Source organism: Hippocampus comes, unplaced genomic scaffold (genome assembly GCF_001891065.2).
Source record: "Hippocampus comes isolate QL1 unplaced genomic scaffold, H_comes_QL1_v1.1 scaffold147, whole genome shotgun sequence".
Lineage (NCBI taxonomy): Eukaryota > Metazoa > Chordata > Actinopteri > Syngnathiformes > Syngnathidae > Hippocampus > Hippocampus comes.
The window spans coordinates 3410089-3422525 of NW_017805009.1; the positions used below are offsets into that span (position 1 = coordinate 3410089).

Here is a 12437-nt window from a genome sequence, read left to right on the forward strand (position 1 = left end):
CACAGTGGTTAATACACCACATGTATCGATCATTCTATCCCTGTTCCGGCTCGGTTCATGTAAGAGAACCTGCACACTCCGTCCACCAGGTGGCAGTAAGTCACTGTAAAACCAGAATGGCAGCTTTCTAACTGATAGTAGACGTACTGAGGCTAAACCAGCCTGACGGCTGTCCATGTCCCATGTGTGCTGCGAATGTGACCGTTGAAATTATGTCTTTTGATGAACTTCTGACAAGTCTACAAAACTGTGTCATCGCCGAGGACCCAAAGCTCGAGCGCGTTTTCGATAAGCTTTCGGAGTGCTCCAGGTTTGTTTTTTTCCTGTCAAGAGACTATTCGCAGACTTGGAGATGGCATTAATTGTACCCCCGATATACCCAATATGAACAGGAGCGACGTTAAAAGGACCAAGGAGCGCATTTTGGACGAGGCTGCCCAACTGTTGAAGACGGTGAATCTACATGTGCTGGCGCGTGATCACCTTGAGCTTGTAGTCAGACTTCTCGTCTGCTTGCAGCTTCAGATGGTGCACATATCTACAGCCTGTAGAAAAGTAGACCAGGTCGATTCTCGCAGTATGCAGTCTGCTTGCTGTTGAAATAGAAATGTTATCTCACTCATGTTTCCTGCTTCTCTACAGATGTTGCAGTGTCTGGCGATAGTGGATCATCAGTTGGTGTTTGGAGAGATCCACGCCTGTTTGAGTTCTATAGTTCACTCAGAGCAGGTACACGCCAACATTTTCCGTACAAACTTTGCTGACATTTACAAAAGCTGCACGGGTTAATGCTGACCGTTCTGTTTTTCCAGATATTCTCTCATGAACACCTTCAGAGAGGTTTGTGTTCATTATGTTGATACATTTGCCTGCCATTTTATATGCAGTAGTAGTAGTGGTGGTACATAGCTTTTTTTTTCATATGTAGGGATTATCAATAGACGTTTGTCTAAAAGAAAAATCACAAATGAAGTTACCTGTGCGCAGCAATAAAGTACTGTATTTGTATTTTGTTCATTCTCATCACTGATTCTGATCACAGAAGTTGCATCATACTGAGAGCTGTTGTTCATGTAGTCACTCAAGCTAAAATTGACCGTTCGTAACAGTATCTTAGTTGAGACGGAATAATTGATTAAATTCTTCAATATCTTTAGATTGAACAAGTTGTTATAATGTTATCGTTTATTTACACTTTTAGCTTGTATGTTCCTGGAGGTTAGCTCTGTGGGCCGTGATGTGTGGCGGGAGCTTTGTCCTGCCTTTCTGGACAAATTGGCGAAGTTCTTCCCTTTAATAGTGCAACAAGAGCCACTGCGAGATGGGCAGCTATGTTACATGGCTGTCAAGGTGAGTATACTTTCGGAAATGCACAGAATCTGTGACCTCCATCACAGCTCGTCCTCTTGTCCCCAATATGTGATCTCTGCAGGTTTGCCTCCAGATATTTCAGCTTTTGTCTAGAGAAGTGTCTTTTGCAGTTTGGGTAAAAAAGGAGAGGAGCCCAGCCATGAAGAAAATCTTGCAGGTTCTCGCAGAAATAATATTTGGACAGGTTTGTTATTAATTAATTTTGCTGTCAATTATTTAAAGCCTGAATTCACTCACTATAATGGCATTTTCTTCTTCCTTGACCCATCTTTAGTTTTGTCAAAGTCTGTTGTTTTTATTATGTTTTCATTCTTGTATTTGTGCTTTGCCGTGGTGTAGCATTCATGCTATTTAGCTACATGTGAGGAGCCTTGTGTTGTGAATGTGAAACATTACTCAGTGGGATGCAGTCCAATTATACACCACTACAAACTTTCACCCCAGTAACAAATGGCTTGATCAATGAATACCTCTCTGAGTGTCAGTAAAATGGATTTAATACTGAACTTGTTTTGGATCTCATTAGATAATGCAAGTGAAAACTAATGAAGGATCCAATCAGTGTCCTGTATGCGCTGGTTCCTTTTCTTCCCTCCTTGTCATTTGTGTCCCGCAGAGCTGCAGCAGAGACACTCGTCTTTTGGCCGGGACCGCCATGGCCATGCTCATCAACACGGCATCAGAGAGCAGCGCAGGTGCAGCAGCTGCCTGGGGTCTTTTCCAGAGCTCTCATTTAGGTACGGTATCGCTGCTGACCAGCCATATCCTGTTTGGACTCGCTGTGTAGTCCGTCGTGAAGTGCTGTAAAATTCACTCCTATTTATTTTATTTTTGTATCAATCTCATCTAGAAATTCTATACCTCCATGCAGCTGCTCAGCGGTTTCTAACAATGTTTTCTTTCCCAAGAGCCCTGGCTGCTGACTGTGGGTGCCCTTCAGGTGCAGTGTTGCCCCACATCAGGAGGCGCACTGGGTCAGCTGGCAATGAGCAGGGGCCTCCTCACATGCTGTCAACCTCACATATTGCTCAGTTCCTGTGCAGAGGGCGCAGAGGTAAATCTGTAGGCCAGCATAATTCACCTAAGCCGAGAGACATGTTGACTTTATTTACCTAATGATGCTTAGTTGTCTTTGCAGGGCAGTTTACTGCTGGATGCTTTGTTTCCTCTACTTTATGATTTGTGTGAAGAGAAGCTGAATTGCCACTACCTTGCGTTTGAGGGTGAGTCATAGCAAGACATTTTATTCACGTGCTTCCATGCAAAGATCACCTGTTCAAACATGACACGTGGTTGCAGTGTTCACACTGTGGCTGAAGAAGGTCAAAGAATGTCTGCCTGATATCTGGAAGATGACGGGTGGCCGTTTTCTGCCCGATGACAGCATCCTGCAGCAAAAGCTCATTTCTGTTATTTGGACCAGTGCTGAAAGTCCAGTGAGTTCAACTACTTTATTGGTATCGTTTTACATTATTTGTAGTGTGTATTATGTATTTAATTTTAGTGATTAAATTAATATTTCTTTCCTACACAAATCTATAAAATCATTGTCTTTTTTTTGGGGGGGGGGGATAGCTAAAATCCCACAAGAAATGTACTGTGGTTGAAATGAGTACATTCGTAGCCAAACCCAATAGTCAGTCTCAGTGTATCCTACAAATAGACCCAAATTCACACACATGTACTCACTGGGTCACAACATCAGGTACTCCTGCAAAATCTAATGAGACCCAAGAACCATATCCACTGTTTTCATGCTCAATTTTGATTGACACTAGCATAGAAGTAGTCTTTGTTTATAACTGTAGTTGAAGTTTAGTAGTGTAGAACTGAACTGCATCATATAGATATACACTATGATATAATCTATGTCGTGACGATATTAAGTAGTAGTCCTCAAACTTTTTACACCAACTACCACCTCAAAAAAAATTCAAGTTTAGTCCAACATGCTCGAATGGGATCGCTGATGAAGAAGTGTGTCTGTGTATACACATTAAGGAGTGTAATATATAATTTTTTTTTTTCTTATAGACGCTTGTCTTGATGTGCCCTGATAGGTGGAAGGCGTGTCCGACTGTGCCCGTGTTACCTTTAGCTTGTTGCTGGACTTCTACGACATGGACTGTGAGCAGTTTGGTCACACGAAGAAGCCTCTTTATTTGACTCTACTTCATCGAATTATCCAACTCCCGTGGGAATCCAAAGCCAAGTACCATCGCCTCTGCGCTCTACTTCCGTATTTGGGGACTGACACGGTGAGCTCGAATGCTTTTCCATTGGAAACATCGCGCTGGCCTTTAATGCACAACCCTTTTATCAAGCAGGTGCTGGATCACTATGCTGAAATACCAAATCACCTCCTGAAGTGCATGTCAAATGATCACCTGTCTCCATGCGGGTCGGAACTTTACAAGTGTCTGATCCAGCAGCAGAGAAAAGAGCTTTCTGGCGACACTCTAAAGGCACCGTCAGAGTCAGATCTGGGCAATAAGTGGGCAGAACGATGGCTTCCTGTCCTCCTTGAGGCCCTGACCTCAAATATAGTTATTCTTCAAAACAACAGCTCAACGCACTTACTCCCTTGCACCTTCCAAGTCTTCCCCTCTGCTGTGGAGCCTCTGCTGGCCTCCCTGGACCCGTTCTCACCAGGCCACCTCTGTGCCTGGGCATTCATCATGAGTAGCTACCGGGCTGTGACTGGGAGTTCTCCCTGGGTTCTGCAGGGGAGCTCTACCCTGAAAATCCTCCAACTCGCCCTGGGCTCTGCTGATGACAACATTCGACTTGCCGCCCTCAACCTACTGTGTTGCAGCCTCAAGACCAAAGAGATTCCAACACCAGAGGAACTGTCAATAATGAGAACCTTCATTCCTCAGAACTTAAATTCAGAGTCCTCACTTTTCCGACAACATTTTCAAGCAGCGGTGAGGAGATTTTTGGTTCGGATCAGAGATGGCTGCTTGGCGCACATCAAACAACAAAGGGGCAAAGGGAATAGCAGCCAGATGGAAAGCTCACAGGAAATACTCGCCTTGGGAATAGGTGAGATGTTTGTTGTTTGTCAGATGATGCTTTGCAGCCCAGCAATCTATACTAAGTTGCCTCGAGACTCCTTTTGACAAAGATTAACAATGTTATACTTTGGTTGAAACGTTTTAATCTTTTGGATTTTCGTCGAGTTTGATTTTACACTTTCAATGACACTTAAGACAAATCCGGCAAATAATATTGCGAAGACGAGATCGGAAGTCAAAAATACTGACGTCTGCCATTGAATAACAAAAATCAAACAAAGCATTCATGGTAGCATGAGAGTTTGATTTGAATTGTATCAATTAATTTAATTAATAATAGGAATAAAAATATCTGTCAGTTAAATTCCTGCAAAGTCTTGGCAAACTGACATGATTGTACCATAGTATTTAAATAATTTTAATGCAAATCTTGCATTGTTTTGCCACAGGTCTGCCTAATCACAAAATATCCGCGCGTTTACCATCTATTTATTTATTTATTTATTTATTTATTTTTATTTAATATATTTGTCCTAGGTTTTGTGGACTGGTTGAGCCAACTGGTATGCTGCAACTTGACACCAAATCACAGTTACCAGAGGAAGAAAACTGTCTTACTGTTACTGTCTGCACTGCTGGAGACCTGCACTGACACTTGGAGCCCTGACAAGAGAAAGGGACAGCCACCCGGTCAGTAATGGGCACTGTGTTGTATCAATTTTATAAAATATTATTTCCCTCACGGGATCAATAAGGTATCCATGCCGATCGATCCTTCTATCTATCGATCTGTCGTTCTGTGGTATCTGTCTGTCTGTCTGTCTAACGGCAGTACAGGGCAGTGCGCGCTCTCTCTCTCTCTCTCTCTGTCTCTCTCTCTCTCTCTCTCTCTCGCTTTCTTTCCCTCTCGCTTTCTTTCCCCCTCCCACGCCCCCACGAGACTTAAGGGTTAAGTAATTCCCTGTTTCCCCTCCACTGCAGAAATAAGTGAATACAGACTCTGTGTGTGATATTGTGTGTGAATTTATTAAGGCTACAAATTAGTTTTTTTTTTTTTTTTTGATAATCCATTAATGTGTTGATTACTTTTTCAATGAATCAGATAAAAAAAGATTTTAATTTCCATCCCTATGTTCTAAAACAGGACATGATTTTGAAATGAACAAAAATTAAGATTTAGTTCCTGATTTGGTCACGTCTGATGTCTCATATTGTTCTTCAAAGTAATGGATGGAAGAATCGACAGGAGACTCGAGTACAAAAAGATTAGTGTGTCACAGTCCCAGTAGGTAGCACACACAGATAGGCATAACCTGGTCCAGGGAGTCCCTCACACTTGATTGTGCCCTTATTTGCTCCTTAGCTTGAGATAAAAGAGACAGTGCGCACAACAAAAGTAAAGATAATTCAAATGGAGTTTGCATGTTCTCCTCGTGCCTGTGTGGGTTTTCTACGGGTTTCCTCCGGATTCCTCCCACATTCCCAAAACATGCATGGCAAGTTAATGGAAAGCTCTAAATCGTCCCAAGGTTTGAGTGTGAGCGCGGATGATTGTTTGTCTATGTGTGCCCTTCCATTGGCTGTCAACCAGTTCAGGGTGTACCCCGCCTCCTACCTGAAGACAGCTGACCCTCATGAAGATAAGATCCACGGATAATGGGTGGATGAATCCTAGCTGTTTAAAATGTTATTTTGGTTTATTGGTATATAGTACTCTGAATGCTTTCATTCCTATTCCTTGATTTGTTTTCTCCAGTGGACATGGGATCTCTCTTGACCTGCGCCACGTCAAGAGGACAGTGGGACTTCTTCTCCAGAGAAAAACTGCTGGTCCTCATCAGCTGTTTGGAAGATTCCACGAATGAAGTAGAGCTGCCCAAGCCTCATTTGTATTCTCTTTCTCAGATTAAGAGAAGCCAATAAATGTTTCCTTTTTCAGATTCGGGAACTTTCCGCAGGATTATTGGTGAGATTTTTCCCTTCTGTTTTGCCTGCCGATGTCGCTGCGGCTCTGCTCGTTCGTACCAAGCAGCTTCTGCGCAGTCCTCGGGTCCAGCAGGCTCAGATGGGGGCGCTGATGATGAAGGTCCTCCATCACAAGTAAGTCATACCACCCAAAGGATTATTATGTAGTCCCGGTCCGTATAATGACATCCGACACAGGATATGTACCCAAATTCTGGCTGCGTAGAACTGTGCTGCATATCATCATTTGTGCAATGTTAGCTTGCCATATAGCCAAGTACGGTGACAAAACTTCCCCAAAGGTGTCTTCTTGCGACACATAGTCCTGTTAAATGGACTTTTATGCTGTTCTAGTTAACATGTTCTTGCACGCCCATGTGGCATTTTTTTTCCCTTTAACTTCTTGGGTTGGGTTAGATACGGGGATGACTTTAGTATTTTTCCACTGTGGGCCTATAATGACCTTTGAGACTCATTTGTTCCTCAGGGCTTTGTAAATAAATCTGACTGGACGTCACAATCATATTAATATTACATTGCAGTAGAGTTTCACACAGCTGCTCCAACCACAATCATAAACATATTGTTAAATTAATACCTGTCTAAAGTATGATTCATAAATCTCTTGTATTGGATGTTATTAGTTGGTGCAATTTTACCGAATGTACCCCATGAGTGCACATACAAGATGTGCTTTTGCTTGTCCCTCCCTCAGAGTGTGTAAAGCACTGGTTGGTAGTTATCAACTCTTTTGTTTTTTAGATGGCAAGGCCTTCCTGAATGCCAAATAAACAGTGCTGGTGCCAGCAGCGTACATAACATCAAGGCCTCCAGCTTTGCTAGATTCCTTGTGAATGAGCTGAAGGATCACTACCTCACAGCCAAAGCAGATGTAATGCTCTCTGCCAGAACCAAGCCTATGCACGGTCCGTCGAAACGTAAAAGTTGAACACCATTTCATTCGTTTTTCTTTTTTGTTTGTTTTGTTTTTAATTTCAATCCGTTGTGACTTTGGTTTCAGGGGTTCTGAGCGCCCTGCAGAAATGTTTGTTGGACGACAGATGCAGCATCTCTGATTCACTTGATTCTACACTAATCACTGATCTGCTGAGCCTGCTGAAGAACATTTCGCTGCTTCTGCTTGGCATGTTGCACGGACAGCAGGAAACGGAAAGTGGTAATCTTCAATTAAAAAAAGCAGGTTTGAGTTTTCACTTAAAGGATAAGGCGCCCTTTACAATCTGAAATGATTTCTCCTTTAGATGCTCCCCCTTCTTTCTGTGATATGGGAAATGCCATCAGCTCTCTGATAGCCCACGCATCTGAAGACAACCTCGTAGATGGCGGTGAGGAGTGTGTCTTGTTGTCTGAAGAACACAGCCTTGTTCTCACCTGCTGCTGGGTGTCACTTAAGGTACCAACACAACCTCGTGGTAATTTAGCATTTTAATACTGTACTCCTTTTAAATACTCATGCGTTTATTTCTGTTCTTCTCATTAGGAAACAGGGATCTTTTTAGGATCGCTTGTGGAGAAAATTCTCTCTGAATCCAAGCCCGACACCTGCTTTCTCACAAAGCAACAACTAGAAACTGCATCAGTTATTTTTAGACTTATTCTCCTCAAATGCCGTCACTGGGTATGTTCAAGTGTCTCTCGCAGTTGCAATCAAAATTCTTTGATTCCCCCACCCCCAAATTATTTGCTTGCGCTGCAGCCATGAATTTCTCAACACAACCAGTCTTTCTGTACAAACAGAAGTATTCATCTTTGCAATGAACATTTTGAAAATCAATTCATAAGAAATTTACATTAGGGTGTGAAATGTTTTTATTGTATCTATTTATTTATTTATTGCATGTTTAAATACCGATGTGAATTGAAGTACATCTTCTCTTTCTTCACTAGGGGGCAGTAGAGGGATGTTCTGTCGGCTTCACCAGATACTGTTCAGCTCTACTCAGCAGCAGTGAACCTGAGTTTAAGGATATACCATCAAAGATGCTCCAACAAGTGAATTGTTTTTACATTCTCACATTTCTGAATGAATGTAGCTAGCAGTAATGAGGATGCTAGCTTACATGGGATGTGTCTCGTTCTCTCTATCGCTATCTCTCTGTCTCCCCTTTTCTCTCCCTCACACTTATTCTCACATTTCTGAATGAATGTAGAAGATGCTAGTTTACACATGGGATGTGTCTCGCTCTCTCTATCACTATCTCTCTGTCTCCCCTTTTCTCTCCCTCACACTTATCAAACGTGGCTTCGCAATAGCAATTGGTATCTTTTCTCCACCAAACGTTTTTAATAGTGTTACTTTAGGCTTCACTCGCTGTGTTTGTGTTGATTCGGTCAACACAAATCTTCAACATTATTTTGTGAGGCAACTTACTGTTTTCTCTCATTTTATCTGTTCAGAACCTTGGCCGACTTCCTGCCTCCTTTATTCCAGCTCTCTGCCAGTCCCATTTACAGTGTGAGAGTGATGGCCTCCAAGGCACTGGTCGCCATGACTCCCCCGTCAGAGTATGTGAACATCCTCATCAATCTGACGGCCCGGTTGCCCCGCACACCGGAGCGCTGCTGTCACAACTGGCTTCACGGGCAACTGCTGCACATTAAAGCTCTGCTTGACAGAACTCTCGGCAAAGACTGGTGAGTCATTAAATTTGGCCTGATTCATTGACCAGACCTTTCAGGCTTTGACTTGCTGACTCGTCTTGTCTTTGCAGTGTGCCTGCAGCAGAGCTTCATGCAGCGGTGAGCGCTGTGGAGGCATCGCTGTGGCTTGCCACAGATATTCAGCGCTGCCCGCTGGTGAGAGCAGCATATGTTACCGTTGTGGAGTCACTGAGAAGATTTTGCTGCGAGACTTTTCTCTCCACGCTCTTTGACGTTCTCATACGTGAGCTTCGCACACCCAAGCAGGGGCTTCAGGTGTGTGATACCGTAGTGATGTGTTTTTAAACACACATTATGGATGATGTTGTCATGTGTTTGGGGTTTATTGCTAGCTTGCTGCTGTAGAAGAAACCATAATGGATTAGTCGTTCAGAATGTAAAATGTAAATAAATAATGTATTACAGTACCTCCGACCTCCATAGTCACAAAAATGGTGAGTTTAACCACAAAAGGTTTGTGCGGGTGCAAACCATCATGTGTGCAGGATGTCAAGCAAATCTTGAGGCTTCAGCTCAATGGAAATTCTGTTGATAATTAGTATAGATTCATGAGTTATTTAATGAAATAAAACGGCTACATTTACATAAAAGCTTGGTTTATTTTACTAATTTTGGTTATCATTGAGTTGTTTACAATAAATAAATGAACCAGTTATTTAGTAAGACAATCGAATAGAATATAAATAAAGGTTGCATACATTTGAAACTAAACGATTTTAAGAAAGAAAATGATGTAATTGCTTCCTGTGGGCCATACGTGATTCACGAAGGCCATTAAAATGCTTTGGGAGGGGATTTTCTTTTTTTTTTGTTTTTAACCTTCAGAAAATGCTTATGTATTCAGTACACATTTTCCTCAAAGAATAGTGGGGAAAAAAAGGAGGGGGTAGAAAAAAATGGGAACAACCAACCCCTAACAACACCTTTGAAAATAAATCAGGGAAATTGCACATCTATGGGTGTCCAACTGCAAGTATGTGAGGGTCGACTGTACTCCCAAAATGGCACGAATTCTTCTGAAAAAGACCCCAATACACACACACACAAAAGGTTGGTGAGGAATATTTATACAGTATAGTCTACATAAACAGTATCTATTCACAAGTGACACTGTCGCCTGTTTCCTTCATTTCAGGTTGGCTTGTTTTCCTTTCACCAACGAGCCATCCAGTTACTCGGTACCGAACCCAAGTGGGCGCCTGACCTTTTGGAAACTTTTAGAACGGCGAGCTGTGATTTGAGGCTGACATTGATCACATGGGTGGTGGAGGACCATGCTTCATTGAACACCCACTTTAAAGAATTGATCCAGAGTGTGCTGCAGGTGAGTTACAGGCTGAAAACTGTTCAAAGTCTGTCTTGCCGCATAATGTGTAGTGAAGAGCACCTCCCCCGGGCCTGCAAAAGCTCAAAATATATATACCACATAACGAAAAGTGTACACACAAACACTGCTTATTTTTGTATCATTCAAGCATAAAGCATATATGACAAGATGAAGCCTGTTTTAATTCGGTGCTCTTTATTTGCAGTCCGGTCTGAGGGAGGCACTGTTGAGCCCCATTGCGGAGTACCGCAGGGCCCACGTTGCAGCCTTCGTCGGAGTGATGGCCACCGAGGATCCTCCGCCTCCACAAGTCCCACTTGAGGAGTCTGTTCTCCTGGAGTGTCTGGATTTGTTATTGAGAGACCTTGAGGATCAGAGAGGCGGGTCGGAGTTCTTGTCCCAAGCTCTGCATGGTGCAAGCCTCCTGCTTTCCCAGTGGTGAGAATCCTATTTTACACCTTTCATTGTCTCCCTGCTTAGCTCTCACTTCATTCTCCAATCTTTAGAAATTTCTTTTTTTTTTTTTTCTTCAAAACAAGTTCTCAGGATTCTTTAATCCAACGCTGGTGTGGTGTAATGGAGACTCACCGGTCCCCCGATGCTGCTGAAGTTCTGAGAATATCTTGTGCTGAAGCGCTGTGTGTGGCTGGCCTTCCTCTAACAAGCCACAATCTCATTCCTCCAACTCTCTTGATCAAGTACGGTTCGAAGATGTCCACACAGTCTTTCACAAATACGAAAACGCTGCTTTGAAGCAAATGGTAACTGTATCTCTTGCAGATTGCTGAACACAGGCCTGTACTTGCTGCAGGACCAAAGCCAACAGGTGAGGACGAAAGCCGCCCGCTTTATCTCCATGCTACATCACGCCAGAGGAGGAGGAGCGCAGAGGAGCCTCTACCTCATGCAGGTCAACCTGGCTATACCGTTGCTGTTGGAATTGTTGTTGGAAGAGTGCTGGGACATACCGAGTACACTGGAAGTGCTTCTGTGCCATGTGCCCCACTCTGACCTGAGATGAAAAGACAAATCATTTGTGAGATCCGAATTGCGTCAGATGTGTGTAACGCTCCATTTGTCCATCTCAGGTGTGTGCTGTTCACACGCTACAGGCTCTGGTACGTGGATCAAGCTTGGGTGTCGCCATTCTTAAGTTTGCACCCAGTGTGGCCATTTTGGCTCTCACTCTGCTTAGTTCTCCCTGCTGGGCCATGAGGAATGCAGCTTTGCAGCTTTACAGTAGGATGCAAGCACATTACTCTTCATCTGGCTGGTGCGTGACTGTAGGCCTACTCATGCGAGATGTGTTCACCAGGTTCTCTTTGCTCACGGATGCTCGGTCAGAGGCCCAGCAGTGAGGGTGGGACTAAATATGGCATGTCCCCCCACGCCTTCTTCCACCACTACTCCACGCTCCAACTCTTCCTCCTTGAGGAGCTCCGAGAGGCAGCTAGTGACCTTCAGTGTCCACCTGAGGAGGCGAGGCTTCGCCTTCAGCCGTCACTCTTCCCGATTCTTACTCTTTTATCCCAACTCCAACCTGGCGTACAGGACTCAACAGAGTAAGGTTATACTAGCCAACATCAAAGTCTATGGCAGGCTTAGTTGTCCACTCACTGTCCGCTTCATAAGATGAACTTCCATAACCTAACGCACAAATGGGAACAAGTAGAAATCCCACCTAACATAAATACCATATAGTGATGCACTGTTTTGATTGACAGTCTTACAGAAATGTTAATTCGATTGTGTTTATTGTGGTTATAGTTGTCAGTGGTGTATGTAGAACTGCACTGAATTATACTGAGAACTCTTACTATTTTTCACCTCACTTATGCAACTAAGGTTACGTTCACATTACGGGGTGTGATGCCCAATTCAGATTTGATTGTCAGTACTCTCACAAGCATTCTTCACCGCCTGCGCTGTGCACATATTTGGCTTTTCTTGGCGTCTACATCGGATGTGTGGATGAGAGTTCATACAGTGGACGCATCGGATACAGATACAATTCGTATCCACTAGTGAAAGACGACCAGGTCAGATTTGGAAAAAAAAAACGGTACTGTTCACAC

General features: G+C 43.4%; 1 protein-coding gene across 1 annotated transcript in view; it reads left to right on the plus strand.

The window, feature by feature from the left end:
- The first annotated feature begins 128 nt into the window (after positions 1 to 128).
- The window catches only part of LOC109510251 (thyroid adenoma-associated protein homolog), a 16328-nt gene continuing 4019 nt past the window's right edge, over positions 129 to 12437 (plus strand). Inside the window, exons 1-25 of the mRNA XM_019860435.1 lie at positions 129 to 310; positions 393 to 564; positions 643 to 729; positions 813 to 840; positions 1202 to 1350; positions 1433 to 1555; positions 1988 to 2108; positions 2280 to 2425; positions 2510 to 2594; positions 2671 to 2807; positions 3432 to 3629; positions 3699 to 4416; positions 4926 to 5078; positions 6145 to 6254; positions 6328 to 6488; positions 7116 to 7279; positions 7375 to 7530; positions 7616 to 7767; positions 7855 to 7992; positions 8262 to 8403; positions 8702 to 9008; positions 9086 to 9290; positions 10171 to 10359; positions 10568 to 10800; positions 10902 to 11032. Coding sequence (XP_019715994.1) covers positions 183 to 310; positions 393 to 564; positions 643 to 729; positions 813 to 840; positions 1202 to 1350; positions 1433 to 1555; positions 1988 to 2108; positions 2280 to 2425; positions 2510 to 2594; positions 2671 to 2807; positions 3432 to 3629; positions 3699 to 4416; positions 4926 to 5078; positions 6145 to 6254; positions 6328 to 6488; positions 7116 to 7279; positions 7375 to 7530; positions 7616 to 7767; positions 7855 to 7992; positions 8262 to 8403; positions 8702 to 9008; positions 9086 to 9290; positions 10171 to 10359; positions 10568 to 10800; positions 10902 to 11032 — 4333 coding nt within the window. The 5' untranslated portion in view covers positions 129 to 182. The remainder of the gene's footprint in view (positions 311 to 392; positions 565 to 642; positions 730 to 812; positions 841 to 1201; positions 1351 to 1432; positions 1556 to 1987; positions 2109 to 2279; positions 2426 to 2509; positions 2595 to 2670; positions 2808 to 3431; positions 3630 to 3698; positions 4417 to 4925; positions 5079 to 6144; positions 6255 to 6327; positions 6489 to 7115; positions 7280 to 7374; positions 7531 to 7615; positions 7768 to 7854; positions 7993 to 8261; positions 8404 to 8701; positions 9009 to 9085; positions 9291 to 10170; positions 10360 to 10567; positions 10801 to 10901; positions 11033 to 12437) is intronic.